General features: G+C 36.0%; 1 protein-coding gene across 2 annotated transcripts in view; it reads right to left on the bottom strand.

Moving 5' to 3' along the window:
- Positions 1 to 328: 328 nt before the first annotated feature.
- Positions 329 to 12,607, bottom strand: part of LIAS (lipoic acid synthetase) — an 18,649-nt gene continuing 6,370 nt past the window's right edge. Inside the window, exons 4-10 of one of the 2 annotated variants that reach the window (XM_008581981.1) lie at positions 11,629 to 11,829; positions 11,485 to 11,542; positions 9,615 to 9,743; positions 6,939 to 7,084; positions 5,499 to 5,569; positions 4,294 to 4,405; positions 329 to 1,193 (exon numbers count right to left, since the gene is read on the bottom strand). In XM_008581981.1, the coding sequence (XP_008580203.1) occupies positions 1,141 to 1,193; positions 4,294 to 4,405; positions 5,499 to 5,569; positions 6,939 to 7,084; positions 9,615 to 9,743; positions 11,485 to 11,542; positions 11,629 to 11,829 (770 nt within the window). In that variant the 3' untranslated portion in view covers positions 329 to 1,140. The remainder of the gene's footprint in view (positions 1,194 to 4,293; positions 4,406 to 5,498; positions 5,570 to 6,938; positions 7,085 to 9,614; positions 9,744 to 11,484; positions 11,543 to 11,628; positions 11,830 to 12,607) is intronic. The other variant, XM_008581982.1, reaches the window with a different exon arrangement.

Raw genomic sequence — 12,607 nt, forward strand, 5'->3', positions numbered from 1 at the left:
AAAAAAAGCCCTAATGCCCCTATAATTATCCTGAAAAAACAAAGGGGCAAAAAAAAAAAAAAAAAAAAAAAAAAAAATCAGTGGCATTAAATTTACACAGCAAAATTTATTAGGATCTATAAAGTAGTATATAATCCTTCTTTGGGTTAAATTAAAATGTAACCAATTTCCAAAGTTATTCTTTACATTTATAATAAATACTGGTTCATTTATTTATAAATCAAAACAGAATTGGCCAGCCACATTACATATTTTACAATATAACCACCTAAAAATTTCCTGTGTGAATTGCTGTAAAAGTACAAAGACAGGATTCAGAGTCAACAGATTGAGTATTAGTAATTTTTTTTTATTGTTACACAGTTGATTGTATACATCTGTGGTGAGTATTAGTATTTTAGAAAGAAATTCCTTTTTCTGGTCATTATTATATAATGCAACCATCTCACCAGAGTAATGTGAGGAATAAAAGGAATAAATGGGAGAGTGCATGTAGTTTACAAATAAGCACTATACAAATGAGGGTTGATATTTCTTAGGTTATATCTCCATGCCTTGAACAACATCACTGTCTCGGTTTCATAGGGGAACTAAACAAGTAATCACTGTAAAACTGTTCTGCAGGATCTGAAGTAGTCATACCAATGTAAAGAATCAACATCTTAAGCCTTTCTGCACAATTCCAATGATATTATACTATTATGAAAAGGACACATACTAATCATAAGTAAACTGATCATAGTCTTTATCTATGTTGACTGTTTCATCACAGGAACATAAATGAAATTTTGGCTTTTCATTTTTCTTAAATGAAATGTGAAGATAATATATGGGCAACAGGAGCTTGAAAAATCTTCCGGAAGTTTTTGATGTATTTTTAAAATTATAATGTTAATAGCAAATTCTTACAAAGCTATTTTATGATTATATCATAGCAAGCAACAATTTACTGGGATGAAGAAGATATGCTAAAAGCCAAGTGAATTACTATAATTTAATATATACAGCTTATTGACATTTTTCTTTAAGCAAAAAGAGTGGGGTACATCCACTGAAGTCTAGGCATTCTGACATCACCTCTATTACCAACTGGAATCTAATTTTTAAAATTTCCGTGATCTTGAAGGTCTTATCAAAGTTTTAGAGTGCATTTGTTTTTCTTTTAGCCACCAGATTTTTCAGGAAAAATTCACCTATTTAGAAAGAATGAAAACAAATTAATATCAATTTAAAGTAAATAACTGTAAGACTACTATTTCAGAATAATACTTTGGTGTTTCCCTTTTAAAGAAGACTTTTATATTTATTGGCATTTCTCTCTTCTCAAATCTCAGCAGCAGTATTTTTTGTTTTTTGTTTTTTTTAATAAGATGACCGGTAAGAGGATCCCAATGCTTGACTCGGTGTTGTCAGCACCACGCTCTCCCAAGTGAGCCAACCGGCCATCCCTATATAGGGATCCGAACCTGTGGCCTTGGTGTCATCAGCACCACACTCTCCCAAGTGAGCCAAGGGCCGGCCCTAACAGCAGTATTTTCTTTCTTTTTTTTTTTTTGTCTTTTTTCGTGACCGGCAACGGATCGCAACCCTCAGTGTCACCCCCGTACCGGACCAGGACCGGCAACAGGACCGCAACCCTCGGTGTTGCCCCCACACCTCGCTCAGCCAGTGAGCGGCTGGTCTGTATGTGGGATCCGAACCCTCGGCGGGAGCGCCGCCGCGCTTCCCAAGCGGCGCACTGTAGCAGTGCACCACCAGGCCGGCCCTAACAGCAGTATTTTCCTAATCTAACTATCTCCTATATCTGGTCTTTTCCCCAACAATAATGATGAGTCATTGTTCTTTTTTAAAAAAATTTTATCACTACAGTCTCTATGATTATTCTTTCTAGTAACCCAGTATTACAAAGGGTGACCTCATTGTATGTATGGGTCTGCTTCTGTACATTTATTCCACTTTATGTGCACCATCTATTCCTCATTGCTGACAAAGTATTGCTGTTGGCAAAATTCATTTCAGAGAGCAATTGTGCTACATTATTAGCCTGGATCTGATGTTCATAAAACAGACCTTGTTGCAGTTGAGCAGACTCATCTGATGGAATCTCTTTAGCTTATTCCCCTCTAGGGAAGCAAGAGTTCTTCATTTGTAATGGGCTTTTTCCCCACCCTGAGTTATGCCTGCACCATAAATTAGCTGCTTACAGGGGAACACTCACTTTTCAGGCCATTAGGGTCTCATTTAGTCTGTCACTGTTACAGCATGGCTCAATTTTATTGATAGATTTTGGCACTGGAGGCCCGATTTTATGAGGGGTCTGATTAACTTTTCTTTGGTATCTTACATATATGAGTAGAACTGTGATGATCATATCCGTACACAATCACCAAGAATACCAAGGCTCCTAACACAGCTAAGTAATCTGTGATGCTCTATATCTCATCTAAATCTGGTAGGAGTAGAACCAACATTATCAGACCCTAATCCATCCTCTAAGTCTAATGCTCCAAGTACCAGAATTCAATCTTTTACTGGTAATTTAAAAAGTATTAAAAAGCATTAATAACTCACTCCTTTATAAAGGTTAGAAATTTCCACCCCCCCAAAATAAAATAACTCCTTTCAAATGATTTTACTCTACTTTACCCACTCTAGAAGCAGACATTGATTCTATGCTTTATATATATTTTTAGCTTCCCAGTAGTACTGCTTGAAAACTAAATCACTTACAACTACTGGTTTTCAAAGTCCCCACATCCTGTCAGTCAGTGTTAAATTCTTGGATTTTGTAACTAGGATAAGCTGTTAGTTCATTAAAATTCCTTACACTGCTTTATAGAAACACATTGAATATTACTAATACTTGAACATTAATTTTTTCAAATAGAATTTATGCCTAATTTAAAATATATCTATGACTTAGACCCCAATATATAAAGCAATCATTTAAAAGATCACTAATAGTAATAATATTTTATTTTTTTAATGGCTGGCCAGTACAGGGACTAAATCCTGGACCTTGGTGTTATGAGCACCACACTCTAACCAACTGAGCTAACCGGCCAGCCCCATAATAACGTATTTTAGACTATCCAAAAATACCCAGCTGTTTATTCTTAACAGTTATAATTGTTAAGTCCAACTGACAGGAAAAACATCATAAACATTTTTAGATTAAATTCCGTCTTCAGATATGCTCTCATGTGCCTTCTGATGTCCATTATCATATGACTTTTTATCCCTTGGAAATGCTTCTATTTTCATAAATCAGCTCAAACTACTGATCAAAATAAGAGCTGAAATTCCAAAGGTGAAAAAATGTATTGTAGGTAGTAAAAGTACTAAAAATTTCTATAGGAAAAATAATCTTAAGGATTGTTTTTCTGTTGCCTCTGGGGAGGAAAATATAAAGACATTAACACTGCAAGCAGCAATACTATCAAATAGATACTTTTCATTTTTATTTATTTTTTATTTTATTTTTTAATTTTTTTGTCTTTTTTGTGACCGGTAAGGGGATCGCAACCCTTGGTGTGGTGTCGCCCACATCGTGCTCAGCCAGTGAGCACACCGGCCATTCCTATATAGGATCCAAACCCATGGCAGGAGCGTCGCTGCGCTCCCAGCGCCGCACTCTCCCGAGTGCGCCACAGGCTCAGCCCCAAATAGATACTTTTCAGTGATTAAATTGATCTCAAATTGGGAGTCTGGAGATGCAGCTGGCATCACTTTCAAATGAATATACACTTTTCAGAAAACCATATTATAGGGCCAGCCCGTGGCTCACTCGGGAGAGTGTGGTGCTGATAACACCAAGGCCACGGGTTCGGATCCTATATAGGGATGGCCGGTTGCTCACTGGCTGAGCGTGGTGCTGACAACCCCAAGGCAAGGGTTAAGATCCCCTTACCGGTCATCTTTAAAAAAAAAAAAAGAAAACCATATTATATGCTTGGCATGCTTTGTCATATCTTAATGAAATCCAAACACAGAATAAACTAATAAACTAATGGTTTCTGCTTTCATCATAGTTGCTGAGTTATAAAGGTGTGTGTTGGAGGGTGTTAAGGAACAAATTCGGTTTAAGAGAAACTTCTTCTTAATATGACCCCTAAGGAGCAAAGCTTCTAGGTATATTCCTGAAAAAAAATTTCCCCTTCCCCCCAATCCCTGCCCCCTGCCAAAAAACAACCACAGCCATTATAATTGTACTAGGGTTTTGGTGATTTGGGGCAGAACTTAATGTGGAAAGTTAATGGCCTAAATAAAACCATCCCCTGCAATCTAACTTACCTGCTTTATATGAAGAACGCACCAACGGGCCACTTGCGGTATAATGAAATCCAAGTTCATTTCCTACTTTTTCCCAGTATTTGAACTTTTCAGGAGTAATATATTCTTCAACCTAGATTTAAACAATTACTTCTGATCAGATTCTACAATTCCCTTAAATAAAATTTTCTTTTCATCTTTTTTTTTTTGGCACTTGGCTGGTACTGGGCTCTGAACCTGTGACCTTGGGGTTATTAGGCTGCACTCTAACCATCTGAGCTAACCAGTAGCCTTTCCTTTAAATAATTTTGATTCTATAGAAAGTCTATATTCATGTATTCAGAATGGTTTTCACTTCATAATTTATACAGGTCCCTCCCAAGCTTTCCTCCTCACTAACTACATGTTTACTGGTTAATTTGTTGGCCACTCTATCAGAATGTAATTACAGAGAATTAGGGAGGCGGGGAAACATATAAATTTTGTACTGCATTAGCTATTCTGAAGGACAGACAAAAAAGATGCGATTATCTATAGAGATTATTTATCTACATTTTTCTTCATTGATTAACAGGCATAATCAAGAATTAGTCATGCCTATGACATCCTTGAGGACAAGACTGTTTCCCTCATCTTGTATCTTCTGCTTAGCATTGTGACTGGCACATGGTCACTACTCGACTCGAGTTTCCTGATTGAACAGATAAGTTCTATTCTAGAAATAGAAAGACAGGCTTCTCGTTCTTACTTCACCTCTGGCTCTCACATAACTCTAAAACAAGACTGACGATCACCAAGTGTGAACGAGTGCAATTTCTCAACTTTTTAATTCTTTTTTTATGAGTTCACTTGAGAGTTGTACAATTTGGGGAGCAACAAACAAGTGCCAGTGTAGCTGCTTTATGTAGATAATAAAACAAACTGGGACTTATATAAATGGAACATTATACTAAAAAACCATCAGTTTCTTTTTTTTTTTTCTTTTTTTTTAAAAAAGATGACCAGTAAGGGGATCTCAACCCTTGGCTTGGTGTTGTCAGCACCACGCTCAGCCAGTGAGCAAACCGGCCATCCCTATATAGGATCCGAACCCGTGGCCTTGGTGTTATCAGCACCGCACTCTACCGAGTGAGCCACGGGCCGGCCTAGTTTCTTTATTTTACCTGTGGATAACAAAGATTTACTTTAAATTATCAAAAAAGTTTGGCAATTCAAGATATCTGTACCTTAAGGTGGCGCTTTGTTGGCTGCATATATTGTCCTAAAGTCAAACAGTCCACGTCTGCCTCACGAAGTGCTGTAGGAAAAAAGCACAAATTACATTAGGGGATGTTTTCCCAATGTTAAAATTGTAGATCTAAACATTATTTTCCTGGGGAATATTTCAGAACAGTGTGAGCCATATGCCAGTGTATAATCTTCATGTTGAGGAATAAGACTATACTTATTAATTCAAAAGTATTTAGTGGGTGGACTATGGTTAGGGTTGAAAATATAGGAATGATTAAGGTAATCATGTGGGGCTGATAGATATAAAGATAAATACCTCTAATACCACAGAATAAATGCTGAGTGGAGGGTGCTTTAGGGCAGGAGTCTGTTGGGCAGAGAAGGTGAAGGGACCAATATACGCAAAAGCCTGAAAACATCCATATTAGATTATGTATCTTTTTTTTTTTTGTGGCAGCTGGCTGGTATAGGGATCCGAACCTGTGACTTTGGGGTTATAAGGCTGCACTATAACCAACTGAGATAATTGGCCAAGCCTAATCCATATCAGAGACCAGACATGCTGTATTAGGCTTTTATTCAATGTACAAAGTATGCTTTGGGGAATGTGAATTGATTCCTGACATATTAGAATCTTTCTAATAAAAAGCTGTATGCATTGTGGTAAAGAGCAGCTTTTAATTACTATTTGAACTTCTTAGTCCTTAAACCACTAAATAACTGCAAGTAGGCCAAGGGCCCTCAGGTAAAATAAAAACTTTTATATTCAAAGTTTAAAAAGCCCAAGAATCACAAAGCAAATGGGTTCACAGGACTAAGGTTCAGCAAAATCCTAAGCACACCATGTTTTGTGACAATTCTACAAGTAAGCTCTTCCTCGAAGGCCTTATTGGATTGGTCTTATTTGTCTATGAATTGTCAGTGCCTAGTACTTGGCTGACTTTCAAAAACTGTCCAATAACAGGATAAGAAAGATGAACAAAATCATGTTTTTATTGGATGAAAGGCAGGTGAATAAAATGGGATACAAATCTCATATCCTGAGCTTCGTTCATATCATCCCATAAAGTTCTAAGAAAACATACTTTCTTTCCTTTCTATGCTGCTGTTTACCACTACGTACTTTACTTTGTTCTTACTAGCAATTGCACTGAGACTACAGAGGAAGCACAAATTTAACAGGGCCTTAAAAATGGGGTTCCTGGGCCGGCCCGTGGCTCACTCGGGAGAGTGCGGTGCTGATAACACCAAGGCCTCGGGTTCGGATCCCGTATAGGGATGGCCGGTTTGCTCGCTGGCTGAGCGTGGTGCTGACAACACCAAGTCAAGGGTTAAGATCCCCTTACCGGTCATCTTTAAAAAAAAAAAAAAAAAAAAAATGGGGTTCCTGCTATTACTCATATGAAATAGGAAAGATTTTAAATTTTTCAATCTACCTTTCATTGTTGCATATACTTGTTCATCATTCTCGCCTAAACCCAACATTATAGATGTTTTAGAAATAACATCAGGCTGAACCTCCTTGGCATGTTTCAGTACACGCAGAGACTGGTTGAAATTGGCCCGGGGATCACGAACTTTCCTGAAAAACATCAGGGCTGTTGTCAGCTAGAATAACCATAAGTTCAACTAAATGCATAGTTATGCAAGCAACCTGAAAGACCAGAAAAGTACATTCTGGACATTATATTACATCATATGGTTCAATGGTAGCATTTGCACTCAAATCCCTGTTAATTTAGAAAGGAAAACAAGGCCTTAGTGGGATCCCAAGCACTGTCTACTTTTAAGCCCTCTCAAGCATGGAGCAGAGAAATCTAGAATGGAAGAAATCACTTCGGTTAATGCACTGAGAAACCAGAATTCTGAAGCTAAAAATTAATGATTATAAGGTGTAGTCAAAAGAGAAGGGAAAGAGCAGAATAAGATCATCTTCATACTGAAGAAAGAAAAAGCTATTTAACCTGAACCCACACTTTAGAGGGTTGAAAGTTTTATGTTCATTTATTTCTCAAGACTAAGCTGCCCTCTGTTGGTGAGTATGCAACATTGCCATGTTGTAGGTAAAGAAATACACAATTCTGGAATTTTCACCGGAAAGGATAATGTTTCTCAAGTGAAATCAGGGAAACTGGCACCCACTGGTGGTGGTATCATTACAGGGTTGAAACAGGCTGTGTGCTAGAATTCAGCAATGGCCAGAACACCATGACTTAAATGGTGACAAAGCCAAAAGGCCAGAAAGTTGCTGATGGTAAACCAGCATTCATTTGAATTCTAATGCAGCTTTAAACATGTAATTGATTTGAACACCAAGGTCTAGGGTTTGATCCCTGTACTGACCAGCCACCAAACAAAATAAAACATGGCCCACCACAGCCACCACAATGTCTACGGCTGCTGCAAAAGTGGCTAGATGCGGGCCGGCCCGTGGCTTACTTGGGAGAGTGCGGTGCTGATAACAACAAGGCCCCGGGTTCAGATCCCATATAGGGATGGCCGGTTAGCTCACTGGGTGAGCGTGGTGCTGACAACACCAAGTCAAGGGTTAAGATCCCCTTACTGGTCATCTTTAAAAAAAAAAAAAAAAAAGTGGCTAGATGCCACAACCACCACGCAGATGGCCTGCCAGACACTCGAGTGCATTGACACAGGAGAGTCATGAGCGGAGACCAGAGAAGAGTATGTCTCTCTCCACAAAGCCCACTCCAGAGTGACAGAGAAGCACCTGCTCTCCAATAATAGTGGGGGACCTGAACAAACCTCTCAGCACTGGACTGATCATCTAGGCAACAAATTAACAGAGTAACTGTTACTCTTTCAGAAGGAGAGAAGAAATCTAGGGTTATCAGAGGTGGGGGGGGATGGGGAGAAATTGGATAAGGGGCATAAAGAATAAGTACGATTTGTAATAATATATATGCTAATAATATTGATTTGATCAACATACGTCAGTGTTGAATCCCAAAAATACGTATAATCAATTATGATTCAACTAAAAAAAAAAAAACAAAAAAAGTAATTGATTTTTTTAAAAATTAAGACACTAGTTCACAGGGAAGAGGGAAAACAGATTTACAAATTTAAAAATAACCAGAAAACTAACAATATAGAGTACTTTTTGAAAGGATTTCTCCACTGAAATTAAGTTGTGCTCCTTAATTTTTATGATTTAGGGGAAGGGCTGGTTATTTAATATAACTTCTTCCAGGTCCTTTGACACAGAACAATGTGTAGAAGCTAATAAAATCATTGCCAAATACTTTACTAAAATTAAAGAAAGTGAAAAATATTAATCTTGCCTGAATTTTAAAATAATTTTCATTTTTCTGAAATTTGAATATTGTCACTGCATGGAATAACAATCCTTAGTAATTTCTAACTACTAAAATTATTAGGAAGAGTAAGGAAGCACAGTCTCTACTTTTTTGTTATTGTTGTTGCTGTCCACTTATTTTTTGGTGGCTGGTCAGTATGGGGACCCAAATCCTTGACCTTGGTGTTATAACACCCAGTCTAACCAACTGAGCTAAGCAGCCAGTCCACTATCTACTTTTTAAGACAGATTTAAGGCACATCGGGATACCAGTTCTTCTTCTGCACTATTTATTGCAATTATTAGTGCCAAATGTATTTTTTAAAGACTTTTCTTTAAAATTACAGCCAATGCAAATTGCTTGTAATTTTTTCCCCTCTGAAAACTGTTCTTTGAAAAAAATCACACTCAATGGCATTTGTGATGTGATACTATTTTAAAAAGAGAAAAAAAGATGCTCATTATGTATGTTTTTATCGAAACTCACATAGTAAATGTTAGTAATATCAGTTACTAATACTTTAGTGTATATATTATAAACACTGATATATTAGTAATTGATATTACTAGGTGGAAATATTGTGGGAGATATTTACACTCTTTTTATTGGCTCTATTTTCTGATTTTTCTGTAATAGACATACACGGGTTTGTTTAAAAAAGAGAGATAGAAAGGAAGAAAGAGAGTTTACTTTGTAAAAGTCAACAGCAAAGTTCACCCCTAAAAAAATGTGAGAATATATATAGCATATTATGACCCTCCTAACTCTCCAACATTATTCTGTACATGTAATCACCTCTGTAATTCTGGAACTGTTTCTACATTATGTGCATATACATCTAATCCTGACAGAGCAACTTTTTCTATTGCCTTAAGATCTCCTCGGAAATCAGGGGTGAGACATTCCACAAGGATTTTTGGATTCCTAGGGGGAAAAAAGATAAGTATTAAAGTGAGGTAAAGAATTGATATAACTTGCTCAAAATAGAAATTATCCATACTCATTCAGTATCAGTTTCAACACCGTAATCTTTAGAACTTTGCCAAGACAAGGAAAATAACTTGAATTTAATGAAGACAACAACAAACCAAACCAAAACTTTCAGTATGCAGTTAAACCGTAGAAATGCCAACAGCCTTGACACATGCAGACTTAAATTTATATATTTGAAAATCAGAGAAGCTTAGAATTAAACATTATATCAAGAAGTTAAAAAAAAAAAAAAAAAAAAAAAAAACCAAACAAACCCCTCAAACCATCAAATACTATGTACATAGTGGTTAAAACACATCCGCAGGCAAATAGCAATTAGAATAAAATTTGAGATTATATCGACTTTTAAACCTAATTTGAGTAGGTTTTAGAAACATAATATTGTTTAAAAGAATTAAAATATAAAATATTTTATACATTGAATACAAAATACTTTTTTTACTCTTTGGAAAATGAATTGGGTCATTTCTTATGTGAATAAAAATATTATTTGATTGCTTTAACTTTGATTTCTTTTAAAATTCATTAAATAGTTGCCTCCTCTCTTTCTTTAGGCAAATGTTTCACAAGTGCTATGGGTTTAAAAACTAATTTCTGGGTTGCTGAGTCATGAGCTTTGTTTAAATGAAGTGCAAGCTAATCATTAATCTTCCTATTTATATTGTGGATATATCTATTCATTCGAGCATTATAATGTGAACTAGGGCACAGATCTGTTCCCTTTGACACCAGAAGAAATGATTCGGATAGCTGATAAATTTTTTCACAAACACAATGGCAAAGTGTCTGGAGCTATTCCCTGAGAAAACATGTAGAAAAGAACACATATATACTTTCTCCTGAATCTAAAAGATGCTGAAAGAACACAGCCTATAACTCACTAGTTTTTTAACAACAAGTTGAGACTCATTGAGCCTTGTGAAATAATTTTAGTGGCTTGCAAATAGATTTTTTTAAAAATGAACTATAATAGAAAATAGGAAATATTGGTGAATAACTAAAAAAACCCATTTACTTAGTATGCTTGGTGTTAGACTACCACTGAGTTGTAGGAGGTGAGTGTAGCTCCTCTTTTTTTTTCTTTTTTCCTAAAAAGACTGGTAAGGGGATCTTAACCCTTGACTTGTTGTCAGCACCACGCTCTCCCAAGTGAGCCACGGGCCGGCCTTTCTTTTTTATGCTTTTTAAAATGCATGGGATTAAAACATTAATAAAATGTGGATTATGAGTAAAATTCCTAGAGTAAAATTCCCAGGACATCTGAATATGATAAAATCTGTATCAGGACTTACATATTGTAACAATGTTGAAGCTTATCTCAACCTAACTACTCCTAGGTAATTATTTATTCCAAATCAGTACTGAAAAGACTGCAGTTTTATGAAAATTATTCAAAGTTTAGACTGATGCTCAAATATGAAGAAGGCACCAAAGATTCATGGATAAGTTCATGCCACTGAACCCCTAAAATTTTCTGCAAATATGTATTTGTATGTGTGAATATACTTTTTCTGGAGAAATGATCACATAATTTCTAGCGGATTATCTGAAAGGTTTGAAACCCCCAAAAAGGTTAATAACCACTGCTTTAATGTAAAGACCTTACATAAACTGAATTTATATGGATCCAAAAAGGTCCTTAAGTTACACAAACAAATGAAAAAAGAAGTACCTTTCCTTTAAGTATGATACCGTCTTTGCAATGTGTTCAGCTCCCCCATCAGGCATATCTAGAAAGAAAATAATCTAATGCTCAATATGATGTCACAACTTAGTAAGAGCCAATTTCTGGTAGAGATCATGATGATAAACTAACCATCTCGATCCACAGATGTCAGGACAACATAATCCAGACCCCACTCTGCAATTGCCTTTGCAGTATTGTAGGGCTCATTGGCATCCAGTGGAGGTGGATTTCTTGCAGTCTTAACAGAACAAAATCTGCAACCTCTTGTACATGTGTCCCCCATCAACTGGAATAGAGAGGTTACAATTGAAATCAAAGGGACAGATGACCCTCAAGAACATAATATTGAGAGTATAAAGCAAGTTCTAAAGAATGTGTATAGTTTATAAGAAATTTATAAAATTCAAAACTAAAAGGAAATGATAAACTCAGAATTAAAAATAGTGTGAAGGGAAAGGGGATAGGATCAGGAAGGGACACACAATTTAAACTTAAAAATTCATATTGGCCAACTGCCAAAAATAAATAAATAAATAAATTTAAAAATTCAATTTGAAAATGGGCTCCTAATATACAGTTTGAGGTGTATACAGAGGGGTTCAAAGATATTGCTAATGTTCTACTCTCAAACTGTAGGTGAGTATCAGGGTGTCTATTGTATTGTTATTCTTTATAATCCACACACTGTTTATAAAGATTCTTTTGTATCCACTCAATGGTCAATAAATAAGATTTTAAAAGACATAAAATATTCAATTAACAGATCAATGTGCAGGTTTCTATGGGAGTCAAACAGAAGACACAGCTCCTTGTTGTTAAATAGTTGAAAGAGAAAATACATAAGAAGGTAAGCAATCATGAATAATATTTCCAAAAATTAATAGAAGCATTAGATTAAGGCATTACTTGATTAACTATCAGAGAGACGGAAGAACCAACAATAGATTTATTCAGAGAAGGATAAGATTACAGTAAGTTGATTATTGTCAGGTTTTTTCCTTCATATTTTTCATAAACTTATACGTAATGAAAAATATAACCAGAAATTCATAATGTACATTTTTAGGAAGAAGACACAGAATATTCCCTCTCAGTTTCTAGACTAAAG

This window comes from Galeopterus variegatus, unplaced genomic scaffold (assembly GCF_000696425.1).
Source record: "Galeopterus variegatus unplaced genomic scaffold, G_variegatus-3.0.2 Scaffold2498, whole genome shotgun sequence".
Lineage (NCBI taxonomy): Eukaryota > Metazoa > Chordata > Mammalia > Dermoptera > Cynocephalidae > Galeopterus > Galeopterus variegatus.